At 53.6% G+C, this 17,193-nt stretch overlaps 1 protein-coding gene across 11 annotated transcripts in view; it reads left to right on the top strand.

Moving 5' to 3' along the window:
• Positions 1-17,193, top strand: part of NTRK3 (neurotrophic receptor tyrosine kinase 3) — a 326,297-nt gene that overhangs the window by 101,476 nt on the left and 207,628 nt on the right. For all 11 annotated transcript variants that reach the window (XM_081124363.1, XM_081124365.1, XM_081124360.1 and 8 more), the window contains 2 exons: positions 10,587-10,661; positions 11,344-11,415. In XM_081124363.1, coding sequence (XP_080980489.1) covers positions 10,587-10,661; positions 11,344-11,415 — 147 coding nt within the window. The remainder of the gene's footprint in view (positions 1-10,586; positions 10,662-11,343; positions 11,416-17,193) is intronic.

Below are 17,193 nucleotides of genomic sequence, written 5' to 3' on the forward strand. Positions count from 1 at the left end.
TTTACAAACATGGTTTTAGTTGATCTCTCTGATGCATCCCTGAAGTCAGCCTCTCTCTCCCTGTTCTGCAGATGAGGAAACCGAGGTCGTGGGAGGTTATCCAGCTGGTCAGTGACAGGCGGGAGATTCAGGCTCAGTGCTGACTCCAGGCCCACGATTTTTTCCTGCACCAAACTGCTTCCACAAGTCGAGGGAGGAACAGGGAGGAGAAGGTCCGAGGAAGCCGGGCCGGCTGGTTTCTCTGTGGATATGAGGGCACCTCCCCTGAAGCAGCTTGGCTTTTTATTTTCGGTGACAGAAGGATGGGGCAATGTAGGGATGATGGTCATGAGAGTCACAAAAGCTGTTCGCACAGGTCCCCACCAGCCTCCTCCCCTCCTGTGAGCCATGGTCTGGATTCGAGCCTCCGGGAAGCCTTTAGCAGTGCAGTGGGTTTGACTCAGGGCACAGAGGAAAAGTCACTTATGTATTCAAAGGGCCTATGGCCCTTTACCCCTTGTCATCACTTGCAGCTTTCCCTGCAGGCCCAAAGGCTTCCTAAAAGGAGTTTCGGTTTGGCCTGAGTCTTTTGCTCACCACTGGGGATTCTTGAGCCTGCAAGGGTCCTGTTCAGAGTCATTGCTGAAAAAGTAGAGCCTGGAACAGGTTAGGGTGCAGGGGCTGGTGGCTGAAAGGGCTCCTGAGAGTCTGCTGAATCCCCAGATAGGGGCTGCAGAAATAAAAGAGATGAGAGGAGTTTGTAGAAATATCACAGAGGAGGGATTGGCAGGACTTGAATGGGAGAGGGAGAAGTATGTCAAAAAGGTTCCTGGGTAGATGCTGTTCACAGACGGTACTTACATTGTGATCCTGCATAGTGTGCCCTTGGCAGACATCACTAATCGATCACTAATTTTTTTGTTGCTCAGCCCCAGACACCTTACCAAGACAGAAATCTGTGTTAGCTCTCACCAACCCACTGGTGTTGCGCAAAGTTGAAATCTACTCACTGTCTACTGTAACTCAACTCAGGAGGACTCAGCAGAGGTAGTTGGGAGAGTTCAGGAGGTAGGAGCAAGCTGCTCTGTCTCGGGACTCTGGGGAACGCATATGGTGAGAGAGAGACCTACAGGACTGGGTGGGGTGGGGCGTCCAGGGTAGAGCTGTAGAACTGGAATTAATCTCCAATTAGGCAGTAATTGAAGTCATGTGAATTGAGAGATGCCTTCCAAGAGAGTGAGTGTATGGGGAACAGAACAGGCTGTTTATTGCCCGAGGAAAGGAAACTGCTCACCACGCTGAAGTAAGGAAAGTTAGCAAGAAAAACCCCTGTGTTTCCTTCGTGGAGTGAGGGAGGCCGTCTCGCCAGCCCCCTAAATGGAATCCTTTGGAACCTTAGGAATTCCAGGGCTGGCTTCCTTACAGATTGCAAGGGCTAATGCTGTTAGTGCCTTCCCTAATACCTCAGATGTGAGCCAGCGTTCCTTCCAGTGCTGATGTCTCTAGGGGACCCTCCTCCCTCCTTGCAGCCTCCCAGCCCTGCCAGCCCACCCTTCCTCCTCCATCCTGGGGCTTCTCTCCTCTTCTCTGTGGCTTGGTCATGTCCCACTGGCTGTGCAGAGAGACCACCAGGCACCGCCGACGCGATCTTGTCTTCCTGATAGTTACCTTGACAAATCACCCTGACACCCTCAGGTTCCAAGGGTAATTATTCCTGCAAAGTCAAGGACTCCCTTTCCTCCCGGTGACCTGGAATTACCCTCCAACAGTGAAAATGGCCTGAGCCTGGGAGCGACTTCCCCGCATTAGCCCCGAGGCAGAGTTGCAGTGAGGAAATCTACCCGTTTAATAGGGGAAAATATTGCCCTTGTAAGTCTTTACGCGATGCACTTGAGCTTAATGTTCACTTACCAGTTCGCCTCTATAACTTCCATATTGAGTGAATTACGTGCTCCAGGCGGGTAGTGATTAAAGAAGTGATAAGTGCTTTATAATTCAGTAAAGGGTGGCCTGGCCATTTCCTATTTTCCTAAGGAAATTGGGCACTCGAAGGGCAGCACTCCCAGGACCCCGGGGCCAGCTGCTCTTAGGCACCAAGCTTGCAGGGTTGGATCACATTTAAGCCACCTGCTCTGGCTGGGTCCAGACGTTCTCCTCGGAGGCCCACAGGGGGAAAGGGTCTCCCTGCCTCGGGTTGTTTGCTGCTCATCAAAGCCCTTCTCTCTCTCCTGGTTCAGAAGCTGAGAGGCTAGTAGGGACTAGCAGTTTCATGGTCGACATGGTTCTGCCCCCATCACCCCAACCCCATGAGCACGGCCTACTTTTTTACACTTAAGTCTCTTCAAGTGATGGCAGAAAGTGCTCATCCCACGAAGACCTTGGGAGCCAAGCCTTTTTGTGACTTGCCTCCAGGTCCCAGGGTTCTGAGGAAGGGCAGTCGGGTATCCGTTTGTTCATTTAAACTTTCTACTAAGTCCCAGGGACTGGGCTGAGTATTGGGGATCAACAGTGAACAGGACAGATAGGTTGCCTGCCCTCATGGAACCTGTGCTCCATTAGGGGAGACATGATAAACGAACACATGCGAGATAATTACAGCTCTCCATAAGTAATATGAAGGAAATGTTAGAGGGGCATTTCTCAAACTTGGCACTGTTGACAGGTGGGATCGGGGAATTCTTGTGGGGGCCTGTCCTGTGCATTGTGGGATATTTCTGGCCTCAACCACTTCCCCATCATGGCAGTAAAAAGGGTCTCCAGACATCGCCACGTGCCCTCTGAGGGGCAAAATCCACCACTGGCTGCGAAACTGTTGATCCAGAGGAAGGTTACAGAGAGTGACTTTGGCTCAATTGGTCAGGGAAGGCCTCTCTGAGGGAAGCAAGGGGTGCTGTTGGACCTGCTGACATATTGGGGAGGAACCTGGGGCCCAGGGAGAAGTCTGACTCTAGACACATGTTCGGGTGCTGTCGGCACATGGGTGCTGTTCAGAGCCAGCACGGGGGTGAGATCACTGTGGCAGGCGGGGGGCTGGGGGAGACCTGGGAGACTCTGGCATTTAGGAATCAGACAGAGTGTGGACCAGCCGAGGAGACTGAGCGGGAATAGGCAGGGGAGTGGAAAGAAGCCCAGGAAAGAGTAGACTTAAGGGGTGCGTAGAGAAGAGTATGTTTCAGGAAAGAGCGTGGCTAACTGGGTAGAACGCCGCTGAGAGATCCGGCCCCTCGGTGCCCGGGAAGAGTCCGTTGGCTTTGCCTGCCCAGGAGTCCCTGGTGACCTTGACCTTCACAATGTAGTTTCAGGAGAGTGGTGGGGACAGGAGGCAGGTGGGGATGAAGCTTCAAACGGAGGCGAGGAAGTAGGGCCTGTGAATGTAGACAGTTGTTCTGGAAACATTTACTGTAAAGAGATGTAGAGACATGAGTTGGCAGCTGGAGGGGGGCATGAGGTCAAGGGGGTTTTCGTTGAAAGCGGGCTGTCCTAGGATGTGTTTGCGTGTGGGTGGGAGAATCTAGCAGGGAGAGAGTGAGGGTCCCGAGGAGAGAGGGAGGAACATGCAGGAGGCCCAGAGAGGGGTCGAAGCAGGGAAGGGCCACATGGGGAGCTGACAGAGTGCTGAACACTCAAGTCTTGCTGTTGATTGATTTGGGGGTTCACACACTTAATCCCTCACTCAGATGTCACCAGCATTCTCATGGTCCTGGAGGCACAGACCCTGGCCAGTGCCCTCAGAGACTCATATCTGGTGAAGGCCATAGTTATGTGGGGAAGGGAAAGATGGAAAAACTGTGTCAAGAGCATGCCTATCTCATCTCTTCCCATGTTTGCGGAGAGGGGATCTTGCTCACCTCCCCACTCCTGACACTGGAGGTGAGCAGCAGACTTGAGACCTGGCCCATGGGCCTTCCAAGACCTCTGGAGTCCCCCTGTTGCTGGGCTCTGCAGTGAGCGACTCCCCAGTTGGGAATTTGAATGGTGTGCCCAGGGTCACACCCCTTCTCTGATATCGAGTTCAAGGTGTCTGTGGGGCCCGACCAGGGATCTGGGCTGCTCAGGGGCACCAGGCGAGGACCGTGCAGGCATTGAGCATGCTGTGTACTTAACCTGGTGTAGCTGTTCCTATTGGAGATTCTGGAGATGAATAGGTGGTGAACAGGACAGACATGATCCCTGTGCCCATGCGCCGTGGTTCCAGTTTGCAGACACTGACGACAAACACATAATCAAATAATCACACAAGACAATTACAGATGGTTGTTAGGGCTGTGAAGGACACAGCCAGGGCCTGTGCCAGCGTGCAGCTGGAGGGGAGGGGGGTGCTCCCATGCGGGTCAGGGCAAGCTTCTCTGAGAAGGTGACCTTTGAGCAAGATCTGAAGGATGACAAGGAGCCGGGAAAATTGTTTCCTGGAAGTTCTGGTTGGGAGCAAGCCTGGTATGTTTAAAGAATAGAACATGGGCCAGTGTGGCCCGGGCGCAGGAAACGGGGAAGGTGCTGGCAGAAGGAGCCTTGGGAGCAGCGAGCAGCCGGCACATGCAGGGCCTTCGGACCTAATCCTGGTGTTTAGATTTTATTGTAAGAGCCCAGGGAAGTGGTTCGAGGGCTTTAAGCTGGGGAGAGGGTGGTCGCTCTGGTGTAGACTGTCGAAGGAGAAGAGTGAAAGCAGGGAGGCCAGGTAGCCAGCAATAGGTGTGTACAGGTGAGAGGTGGTGGCTACCTAGTATGCCGTTGTGTGTGCATGCTGGGGTCACCCACTTTCGCAAGTGGCAGTGGGGCAAATGGAGAGGAACTGAGAGACCAGTGAGGGGCTGGCCAGTCTGGTCACAGGCTGGGGGCTGAGCGGAACAGCCCAGACTCCCCAGTGAGCTGGCCAAGTCCCAGATGAAATGTTGCTCCTGCAAGTTAGGTCTTCTGTTTGTGCGGGAGCTGAGGGGGTGTGCCCTTGATCTTGTCTCTGTTGGGAGACACAGCCTCTCAGCACCCGAAGAGCACAGGTGTTGGGCAAACCTTCCCTGTTCCTGGCACGAGCTTTGGAATTGATCAGGAAGCCGACACAGATGCCGTTGTCTTCCATCTGTTTGCTGCACAATCTGAATGTTCCTTTCTGCGGTCCCGGGGGTCCCAGATGCAGGACTGGCTCACCGTGGTCCTTGGCATGCAGCTGCTCATGGAGCCGTGTGCTAAGGTGTGGGCGTGTGGAGCTGTCAGCCCAGGAAGGCTCCCCAGGCTCTCGGGTCCAGCTCCCCGGGCATCTAGTCCCCTCTCAGCAGCTGTTGAGGGAGGGAGAGCTGGGTGGCTTGGCTGGTTTGATCCAACGTGGCTCTTCCCCAGCCTCCTCGGTGCCTGAGCTCCACGGAGCTGTTGCTCCAGACGGTTTGTTTACAATGCTAAACATATCAGATAATTGAAAGCTAATGCTTCTGTCTGGATCACTAGACATAATATGCCTGGATAACAAATCAATTTCCTCACTGCCCCACCAGGCTGTGAAGTCAAACGCACAGCATGTTCTGTGTGTGTGCGCGCACTCCATTGCCAACTGGTTATTTAGGAAATGGGATTTCAGGCGACTTGCCCCAGGCCCCCAACTCTGTGCTTCAGTTCGGGTCTCCGTCTTAGAACAGGGTTTGGGGGCGGAGTGGATGGGAGCCTTAGGTCTGATGGGGAACAGTCTGGAGAGAAGGACATGCGTCCACAGCCTTGTTATCCGAAGCTCTTGTGCTCTGTGTAGGAGGGGAGGAACATTCATGTGCAAAAACGTGTATCAAACACCAGTTTCCACTGCCTCCTACCGGGACGCGCCTCCAAGAATGGCTCTGTGGGACAGCATGTTAGCGGCGCCACCAGGGAAATGGGAATTATGACTCTACCTCCGAGAAGACTTTACTTACCTGGCAACCTCAATGAATCACAATGGGGATGTGAAGCAACACGAGCAAAACCGACCCATGTCTGTGTGTGGGCACATGCGTGCGCGTGAATCTCTTCTCTTATACCCTCGACAACCTGATAGCAAAGGAAGAGTCAGAACACCATTGAAAATGGACGCAGTGAGCATCAGAGTTCAGCGGTCAGGCCGGGTGGGGCCGTCTTGGGCGGGGAGCACATTCTGAGGGGGCCGCTGGGTCACAGCTCAGCGGACTGATTGGGTTGCTCATGGTCACCCAGGATCATCAAGAAAATGTGAGCCCTGTGCTGCCTAAGAAGGCAGGGAGGCGCTAGTGCATTTTAGGGGCAAAAAGAGACATCTAGCACGGAAGTTAGACATGAAGAGGTTTTGCATGTAAATTTAGTTGTCTGGAAAATTTGGTTATGAAGAGGCTCGTTGATAGCAGTGAGAAGTGACAGTGAGCATAGCGGTGATCTGACGGTGAGGGGGAGAGCAGAGGTTGGAGAGATGAGGCGATGCTGGGCCTGCTGCAGCCGGAGGAAGCACAGGCGCTCCTGTGTCCCACCTGCCGATCCCTTGTCCTGCCCAGCACCCAGGTGAGGGGATTTCTGTCAGGTGTGGGGTGCCTGCGCCTTTCATGGGCCTTCCCGCAGCCTTTGTTCCCTGCTGTTGGATGGGGGCGGATGTCCCCGTGTTCTGGAGTTTTTTATGTATAGGATTTAACTATTGGCATTAAAAACCACTCAAACATATCCACACGACATGTTTTTAATTAAAATATGGGTCACACAGTCTGTGCTATCTAGTTTTCCTGTGCTTGGAGATTGCCAGTTCATTTCCATATTGGCTCAAGACAAGCCTGAGGTAGGAAACGGTGGCGCATGAAGCAGTCGAATTTATCCTGGCACAAGGGAACGCTGTATTTTCTGTGGACGTGTTAATTAATATTCCACTGTACCCACATGGGGCCTGGGTGTATCTGCCCCAGGACTGGGTGCTGTTTGTGTGCCGCACTGGGGGTGGCTTCCTTTCTGATGGTTTTCTTCTCCCTTTTGGCGAGCCTGCGCACACGAGTGGCCCCCTGGCTCCGCCACACACTGGTCCCCTGGCAACAGTACCTGGTTCACCTGACCTCACTGAGGCTTCTGTGAGCTGCAGCCCGGAGCCTGGCTCCGCTCTGGCCCTGGATCTCAGCGTTGTCATGAATGAAGCTGCGGTTCCCCCCTGTCTCTGGGAGAGCCGCACACCACCTCCTGGCAGAGCCCTGATTCTGGGTGGCAGGAAGGGCAGTGGGGAGAGGGCAGGGACAGGGCACTGGCTGAGCCTTTGGATGGAGCCTGTCCCATTTCCGTGCGTGAAGAGGAGAGTACAAATGGGGGAGAGGCTCTTGGCCAGTGGGTTCCAGCCAGAGCGTGGTGAGAAGACACACATCGTTGCTTCTGGGATGGTCACCAGGATCAGGCCACGGTCCAGGGGGCCAAAGAGACCTGCGTTTCTCCCCATGTAAGGCCCTGGAGGGGCGAGGGCTCAGCCACTGTGGCTTTTGACTTTTCCCTCTCTCTGGATGCACTGACCCAGAGGCCAGCTTTTTGGGTTTGGCCTGGGGCCTCGTACTTAGTGTTTGCTGCAAAGCAGTCATGTTCAAAGTCTTTGCTGTTTTAAGCCACGGAACTCTTCCTTCAATGGCAGTCTTAGGTAGAAGCCTTATCCAGGGTGGGGCAAAGGTTAAGTTTGTGGTTGTTTATATGCAAGAGAATACACTAATTAATAAATAATAATAGAAGAATAAACTGTTTCCCGAGCTCACAACTCTAAACCTACTTTTGCCCCACCCTGTATCATAAAGCAGGGGTTCCCAGTCTCGGTAATAGGGACATCTGGGGCAGATAATTCTTTGTTGGGGGGCCTGTCTTATGCATTTTTGAAATGTTCAGGTGCATCCGTGGCCTCTACCCACTGGATACTGGTACCACTCTCTTCCCCCGAGTTGTGACTACCAAAAATGCCTCCAGACATTGCCAAATGTCCCCTGGGGAACAAAGCCTCCTGCAGCCGAGAACCACGGTATTAAACTGAAGTGGAGATGATTTACTTAGCTGGGAGCCTGGAGTCCATCTCTGCCTGCTCTCCACCCCTCCCCTCAGGGCCGCAGGTCTCTGCCTGCTCAGACAAACGCGGACTCTTGCAGTCCGAGGACAGTGTTCCTGGCACCGCTCCGAGCTCTGTCTCCCCCAAGGCGCGCGTGTTCCTGAGATGCCTCCGCAGGGCCGGCTGGTGCAGTCTGTGGTCCTGGAACAGGGTGGCCAGTGATGATCCAATCTTCCTTTAAAAATGATTGTTATTGATTTTTTTCAAATGACAAAATAAATGCTTGATGAAGACAAGCTGGACAACCCAGGAAAGCACAAAAACAGGAGACGTCACTTGTAGTGGCCCTGGGCCAGGGTCACCCATCCTTCACCACAAACAAATCAGACCTGCTTCCACTTGATCTTGCTCATTTTTTATATTTTTAGAGCCTGCCTTTTCCACATAAACTCCTGGCCTCCCTGTTGGCACCGTGCACCCAGCCCAGTTACCATAACTGACCCCCAAGGGCTGGCACCACGTGGGCAGGTGCAGGAGAGCATGGCAGGCGCCCTGCCGATGGCATCGCAAATGTCAGGCTGTGCCTTCGCCACCCTGCGCGTCCCTGGGAACCTCCTCCCAGCCGCCATCTGCGCGCCCCCTGACCTGTCTGTAATTTCTGCTTCAGCAGTTTTCCCCGAGGTCAGGAGTGGCAGGTTTACTACCCTCCTCCCGTTTCCATGTGGAGCTTTATCAGTGATTGCTGAGATGTGACAGCTTCCAGTGGAACTGAGATGCCACGTTTAGCTTGGAAACAGAGAGGGCTGCTTCGCTCCTGCAGGGCGCAGGGTCAGCAGGAATCCCCGCTGCCAGCACTATGCTGGAGGCATTTGATTATCCCCATTTCACAGATGAGGAAAGTGACGCACAGGCAGTGAAGTAACCTGGACAGGGAACATGACAGAGGTGGCAGTGGGCCCATGCCAATATTTTAGGCGTCTCTGGAGCACCTGCTCAGAGGTATCCTTAGCACAGAAGTGTCCACAGACAATAGTAAATGAATGGGTGTGGACACTGAAGTTTGAATCTCATGTGCTTTTCACCTGTCACAAAGTAGGATTCTACTTTTGATTTTGATTTTTTTTTTTTTTAAGTAAAACCTATTCTTAGCTCTTAGGCTGACAAAAGCAGACTGTGGGCTAGATTGGGCTCACCCAGCTCCTGAGCTCCAACCCCTAACCACACTGCTACCCTGTGGCTGTAAAACTCCCATGACTCAATAGAGGAAAACTGAGGCCTGACGGAGGAAGCAGGGGGCCCTTGGCTCCGAGCAGCCCATCCCTCCCCGTCACGTCTCCGTGTGTGCCTGTGTCTGGGAACGAAGGGTCACTGTGTGTCTGATCAGGGGAAGGGGTCAGAATGCGATAAGAATTGGCACCTCAGCCACGATCCAGACACGTTTATGGAGTTTAATGTGGGCTAAGAAAAGTGATTTCATTTGTTTAAACAGCTGATAGCTCCTAGTTGGGAGCGGGTCCTTGTCTGAAGCTGGGCTCCGTGAGCGAATGCGCATCTGCAGGAACGCTGCGACATGCTCCGTCGTTTATGGGAACCAATGGCCTGGTGGATACACTGGGGCACAGGGATGGGCACAGGTTGTTCTCCTTTGGGCTTTTCTTTCCACCTGAAACGGAGCTGGGGTCCCCACCCTGGTGGCACCAGATCAAGGAAACTGCCTGTGGCCACAAGGCTTCCAAGAGAAGGCTTTGGCCTTGGAATGGAATGCCGAGCTGCCACCTGGTCCATGTCCCCAGCAGATGCCAGTGTGTCTGGCTGCTCAGCGGGGGCCCTGAGAGAATGTGCTACAAATGGGCTCTCAGCGTGCCTTGTCGCCATGCGGCTCTGAAGTGCTTCCCGAGGCCTCGGCCACTGCCCTGCAGCCTCTCTGGCTCGGGCTCCGCTTGGTGGCAGATGGCAGAGCCATGGGTGTGGTGGGGCCAGGGAGGAGACGTCTGGGGAAGGTGGCTGCCACTTCTCTGGCCTGAGTGTCCCGGGGTGAGCTGTCACCACCCTGCACTTCTCGCTAAGAGGGTGCTTAGGCCTCGGAGCCACAGATGGAAGAGCCGGATCCAAGGAGGGCGTGTGGGCACAACTCTGCCTAAGGCTCCTGAGGCCTCTTGGGCTTGTCAATATCAACACCCCTGAAAGAGTACAGGAATCAAACCCATTCCCAGGACAGGCCCTCCCTTGCTGGCAGAACTTTCCAGTTCCTTTGCCCTGGGCTGGGGTGATCCACTGGGCGAGTTAGTGCTGGTTTATATCTGTGGATAAAAAGCTCTGGTTAACGGTGATTTATATCTTTGTCGAGTGCAGCTGAGAAAATGAATTCATTATTACTTAATAAACGTGGTATGCTTGCCCGACACAAAGCTCCTCAAACATGAGGCCCCTGGGGAGAAAGTTCTAAAAACAGAGGTTTGTGATGAGAAGGAGAGAAACCGCTGATGTGGCACAACCCTCCCCCTTTACCAGTGAGACCCACCTCAAGTGGAGCTGATGCAGGATTCACACCCAGGTCTCTCTGGCTCTCAAGCCAGTCCCTTTCTCGTGACTCCTCATCTGACCTGAACCCTGCCCTTCCTCCCCGCAGACACATAGAGAACTGGCGCGGCCTGCACACGCTCAACGCTGTGGACATGGAGCTCTACACCGGCCTGCAGAAGCTGTGAGTGCGCCAGGCCACGGGCGGGCCTCTTGGGGTGGAGGGGGTGGGGGGGTGTCCATCTACTTCTGGGTGGCATGAGGGCACTGCAAGGCCTCCGTCTGCACTTTCTGGGGTTTCCCTGTTGGTGGAGGTGGCACCGCCCATTCAGGGAATGTCCAGGGCTTGAAAGGCCAGCCCTTCATGCTCCCACATTGCACCTCGGCCTGGAGAGGAAGGGGCTTACAGGAAATCTACCCTGTGGTTCAGGCTTCAGGGCAGGACCTGCGCCCAGGTCTCCGGGGAAGCTACTAGCTCCTCAGCCCTCTGCTGGGCTAATATCCCTATGGAGCATGAAGTTCTCCAGCTTTCTCCTCGGGACTTTAGTGCTGGTGGCTGTGGGGATTTGGGGTACAGGGGGGGATCCCCATTCTCACACACCTGCTAGTCTGCGTAGAGGATAGCTGCTAGCACTGCCCACCCATACCCCAAACTGTCCCCTAGGTCCCACTGGGGTGCAAGCCCAGATGCCCCTCACTTGGCACCCCAATTAGACTGCCTAGCGGTACCGATGATGAAGAAATGAGTTCAGCTCACCAGGGCGGCTGCAGGTCCAGTCTCGGCTTGACCTCCTGTCACCCTCAGCCCAGAGCAGATGTCCCTCTGCCCCCTAAGCTCTGCTGACCCTCTTTGTCTCTCTCTTTAGGACCATCAAGAACTCAGGACTTCGGAGCATCCAGCCCAGAGCCTTTGCCAAGAACCCTCACTTGCGCTATATGTGAGTAGAGCTGGGTCCTGGACCGCAGGGGTGGGAGGCTGGGAGCACATGGCAGGAAGAGTCCTGGGCAGTGAAGCTATGTGTCCTGGGGCAAGTCCCTCAGCTTCTCCAGGCCTCAGATTTTGCCTCTTAAAGTGAGGGTTTAGATTTGATGCTAAGGTTCTTGTCAGAAGCAAAAGCTTAGTACTGGGGATCAGAGGGAGGAGTCCTGACTCCGAAGTTTGTTCATTTTTCATGATGAAATTTGTAATTTTATGGGAATGTAAATGATAAGGAATTCAGCTCATATAGACTATTTGTAGGTCCATAAGTGTGTGTGTGTGTTGGGTGGGCAGTTGGAAGAAGATGGAGAGCAGGGCCAGACCAGATGTTATGTCTAAATGGGTTCTGGGTTCAATGGAAAGCAGCCCAGAGCAGTGGAGCTACCTGTATATAAGGTCACACCGCTTTGTCTGGGACAAGCTGCGGGCCGCATGACTCTGGGTGCATTGCTGTCTGTGCCTCCCCTGACTCGCCCTGCTATGGTGGAGGCGCTGGTGAGACCTGTGGGGCAGAACCACATGACCTTGGACTTGAAAGGTCAAGCCTAGTTCCAGGTTAAAGACTCTGGGATTCAATGGGAGGACTGGCATTTCCTGGGGAGACGGTGGGCTTGAAAGGGACCCCAGGGTGGGCGACCAACCAGGGGAAATGCCAACCTACTGCACCCACGTACTGTCTCCCCCTTAAGGATGATGCCATCATGGACACCCACTGGAAATTTTCCCCAAGAGCGGAGATGCCATAGGAACTGGGAGAGGGGTCTCTACTGTATTTGGGAGGAAAATGGAGGCACGATTTTTCAGATGAGTCTTTCCTTTGGCCACCTGAGAGTTGTATGGCGGAGGCACTTTGCATTTACAAAGGAAGGGCAGCCGGGCTGGGTAGGAGTCTCACAGGGAGAGGCAGAGCCTAAGGGACACTCCTGGGAAGTGGAGGGAGGGAGAGAGAAGAGAAGAGATCATGGAGAACTGGGGGTGGGGTGGTCCTGGCCCCACCCTGGGCCTCTGTGTTTTCCCAAGCACATAGTGAGTGCTCAATAAATACACATCACACACACATATGTGTGTGTGTGGTGTGTATATATATATATAGAGAGAGAGAGAGTCAGTTATGGCCACCCTGCCTTGTGCTGAACTTTCTTTCCTCCCTCTGGGAATAGAACATTGCATGGCCACTGCTCAGGGCCCGGTGTATTAGCTGTGGGGACCGAGACCTCCTTTTCAGCTGGCTCATTGAGCCATTGCCCCTGACCACCTTGAGCCTCTGTGGTGGGACTCTATTGAGAATGTGTCTTGCAGCTGGAGGTGTGGCCGTCGCCAGACCGGGGGGGGGGGGGGGGGGCTTTGGCCAGATGTTCCAGGTGTTTATTTTATAAGGGATCTGAGGTTCAATGTAAAATATCCCAGAGAAAGAAGTTTTGACCTCTGAGAAGTCTCCCTTTTCATACCAAGTCATAGAAAGGTCACAGAGCTAAAAGCCTGCGGCGTACCAGGTGAGGACAGTGCCGCTGAGGGCCACGTGTCCCCTCTACAGAAGCAGCCAGGAAGCCGTCCCAGCCGACTGCTGCCGTGTGGAGGGGGGGCTTCCTGCTGCCAGACTCGCTGATTTGTTTTTTTACTCAGCAGAGCTGGAGGTCTAATGAAACCTCTCAGGTTTTAAACCTTGGCAACTAAAAGTAAAACCTCTCAGCTCCATGGGCCAAACAAGACTGCCGTGGGCAGAAGATGACACATGGGTGCCAGCTTGTGCTCCAGAGTCATACTAGGGGGAGGGGAGCTCTCCACAGGGGAGAAGCTCTGGAGGGGAACTCTCCACACAGGAGAAGCTCTGCCCCCTTTGGGTAACTGGTGCCTCTGAAGTCAGTTGTACTGGAATGTCCTTGACTTATCCTTGAGGTCCCAGACAAGGGCTGTGACCCACCATTTCTTTGGGGATGATCTGCCATCTGCTGGGTGGTCAGTGACAGGCTGGGGGGCTTTACACGTTTCCCAAGGCTTTGGGGTCAGGGTGTCTGGTGGGACTAGGTTCTGATGGCACCAGGAAGCCTGCCTGTGACCGTGGACCCTGTTTCCTTCTGGACACATTGGCCAGCTCTTGCCCAAGTACCTGCGTGAGTTGCAAGGGGACCACGAGCAAGAAGGATGGTGACTGGCAGCTCACTGGCAGCTTGGGCCTGGCTGCACATTTCAGATGAGTTAGGTGCTCAGCTTGGTGTGAAAGGCCGAGGGCCTCCAATAGGCACGGGGTCAGGGAGGGTCACCCAGTGGAGCCTGGGGCTCGCAGAAAGAGAAGAGAGGTCGAGGAGTAGGCACGGCTCCATCCACGGGTTTATTTATTTTCTCACTTATGGAGACTCACCCAAATCCTAACAGAGTGAATTTCCCGGCAGCTCTGGGACGTTTTCTCCTGGCAAGTGGGCCAGGGTTCTCTGCTGTCTCACAACATCTTCTATTTCTGTCCCCTAAATGCATTTACAAGTCTCAGGCCCCAGCTGAGCAATCACAAGATGATCACTTACTCCAACACTAATTGCTGAGCCCTGGCTCGGCAAGGTTTTTTTTATTTTTTTTTAGGCTGATGGCTGAGAAGTCCTTTCTTCCCTTCTCCGTACAGAGTAAGAAGCAGGAAGTGAAGTCCTTGCCCCTGCGTTGATGTCAGGTTACCCACATTGTTCTGATTGGCTCAGCTGTCCCCTGTCCCCGGGCTGCTGTCATGTGAGTCCCTGGGGTTCTTGCCTGACCCTGAACCGGTGAGGCTGAGGTGAAACCAAGTCGTCTGCAGGCTGGAGGTCAGGACAGTTGGGTCGTACTTCAAGATTTATGAGTGACTGACCATCTCCTCTCAACTGTTCCTGTTTCTATCATATGTGAATAAGTGAAATATTGATTCATATACATCAAGAGAAAATCCTTTTTGAGAGACTGAATTATTCTTGACCCTTAGATCCTTTCCCTGATCTTAAGAATTTTGGATTAAGGATTCTGGAGGATAAGAATTTTCCAGACTGGTCCTTGGAATAGCTGTTTGCTCATCTGTAAAGTGGGCATGGTAATGCCTGTTTTAGGATGGGAGGGGGTCGGGGTTGAACGGTGGGAGCGCACCAGCACTCACCCAGTGCCTGCAGACAGCCGGAGTGCAGACAGGGCGGCTGCTAACAGTGATGGCAACTGTGGCCATTGGTGTGGTGACGATAGGTTCGAGGAGGAGGGGTGAGGTAGCCCCTGCTATTCCAGAAAAGCTGGGCTCTGGCCTGCACTGCGGACTGGAATACTCCTGTCTGCAACCTCTGCTGTCTTTCCTGAGTACTGACAATACACCCTGGTCGATTCTCTGTTCCCTGTTTAGTGCCCTGCTCTAGGCTCTGTGTAACCCTGCCCCCCAGTGCTGTTAGTTTCAGGAAGGACCCGAGCAATCGCTACTGATGAGCTTGCGTGTCATTTCCACCCGATTTGAGGCTACACCCGCCAGCACTGTTGCCCTTGGGTTGCAGGCCGAGCCCTCCAGCCCCACCTCTGCAGGGAGCTCATCTCATCCCTTCTGGGTTCGTTTCCTCCGGCGTGGCTCACACGCCGGCCAGGCCTCCACCACCTGGGGTTTCCTTCAGTGATGACGATGAACTGCACTCACAGGAGGTATGTTCCTCATCTCTAGAGCACGTCGTGCTATCTGAGTGCTTTCTCCTGCGTGATCTCAATGCTGGCCCGAGCCTGGGTGGGGGAGCGGCACGGCCTCATTTACTGCCCCCAGGGGCCTGACTTGTAAGGCACAGAAGTAGGATGCCACCAAGTCCTCCGATTCTCTTTCCAGGAGTCTTTCTGCTCTTCCTCCTGGGCCAGAAGGGAAAGTATTTTCCCAAAAGTTATTAAGATGTTTAGAAAATTGTGTTAAAATAGGCTAGCATTGGGAGAGAAGAGGGAAAGGCTCATAATGGTTAAGAACTTACTGGGTGCCCAGGACTGTGCTGGTGCTTTTACAAAGGTGACCTCTCTCCTCACAGTAACTGAGGGTCGGGTTCTGCTGTGCCCATTCCATAGACGAGAACAGTGAGGCTTGGATGTCATAACTGAATTTCCCCAAGGCCGCATAGCTGTTAGTGGAATAGCCAGGACTTGGCCTCTGATCCCTTTGACTCTGAATTCCATGTGATTTTCTGCATCCTGTCTTCATGGGAGGATCTTTACAGGAGAGAGAGAGAAAGAGAGAGAATTTCCCAGGGGATTTAGCACCAGCCATCCTCAGACAGCTTTGTTGAGAAAGCAGGTTTCCTTTCTTTCCCTATTCAGGTCAACGCTGTAGCAGCAGTTACATTACAACCTGAACATCTTTATTATAAAAGACTTCTTAGTGTTGGGCGATGGCCCACTTATTTCCAAGAATATGTAATATAGAAGTCCAGCAGCCAAAATAATTTATTCCGTCCCTTAGAGTTGTTGTGGTGGGATCTCCGTCGTGGCCAGGTTCTTGTTTTCTCCCCGCAAAAGCTCTGGGTGCCTTGTTAGGTCATTTCTCTCTGTCCTAAGCAAATGTGCCCTGGATCTCCAGCTGAGAGGCAGCCCTGAGCTGGCCGGTGTGGGCGTGTGGCGGGGTGCGGAGGGGAGGGTGCCCTCATTTCCACACCATTGTGTCAACTGTGTGATACCCACCGGGAGAGTGAGCAACACGGGGCGGGGAGGAGGGAGATGGCGGCTGGATCCCAGCCCTTTCAGGACATGGCCGAGAAGATGACAGTTTCCCCTGAGGTTACCGGGGTGAAAACACGATGAGACTGACCTACTATGTGTTATAAATCACCGAATACCGTTTCTCCTTGAAATAATCCCCCACCCCATTCTGAGCCCCAAGACAGTGTGTAGCTATTATATTAGTGGGCGTTTGCTGTGTGCCTGCCCCTCACCTCTCCACAGACTTTCCTCCAAGTCCCAAAGGGATCGCTGACTGGCACACCGGTCCCCTCACTGCTCCCCCACATGTGCCCTGCGCCTGCTGTATGTGGAGGACTCAGCCATCAAACGCTATGGAGCGAGCGGTCAGGAGCGTGGGCTTTGGGGATAGAAAGGCCGGGGTTCAAATCCTCCATCTACCAAGTCCTGCGAGACCTTGGGAGGCTGGTGAAGTGCCGGGAGCTCTGAAGGGATTAGTCTGGGCCTTAACCAGACTACGATTAGAATGTGCTCAAGACGGTGCTTTCTGAAAGACTGTAGTTTTTGCTTCGTGATGACTTTGCTTAGTGATGATCGTGCCTGCTCATTGGCCTCCGATTTCACAGGATCTGGATAATTAAAGCTGGAAGGGGCTCAGAGCTAACCCCCAAGTTTATATTCCTGTCCCTGTCCCATCCCTGCCCTTTAGCTTCATGTTAAACTGCCTCCCTGGCATCGCCACGTGGGGGCCCCTAAGGTGATGTCAGGCTCAGCTTGGCCAGAACAGTTCTTGACTTAATTTCACCTCCCCACTCCAGCCTGTCTTCCTTTGGTGTTTCTTGCTAACCTTTACCTGCTCCCCCTCCCCCATTTCACTCACTGAGTCTGGGGTACTCCGCACCCTCACTTCCCTCGCCCTCCGCCCCCGTATGTGCCATCTGCTTAGAGCCACTGTCCTCTGTGCTGGCTCTGTTCTGACAGCCTCCCCACAGGTTTGCTTCCCTCCACTTCTGTCCCTCACATGTCATTCACGGCACAGCTGCCAGAGTGATGTTTTAAATAATAAATTCAATCGTGTCGCTCTGCCGCATAAAGC

The sequence above is a fragment of the Miniopterus schreibersii genome, assembly GCF_964146895.1.
Source record: "Miniopterus schreibersii genome assembly, chromosome: 22".
NCBI lineage: Eukaryota > Metazoa > Chordata > Mammalia > Chiroptera > Miniopteridae > Miniopterus > Miniopterus schreibersii.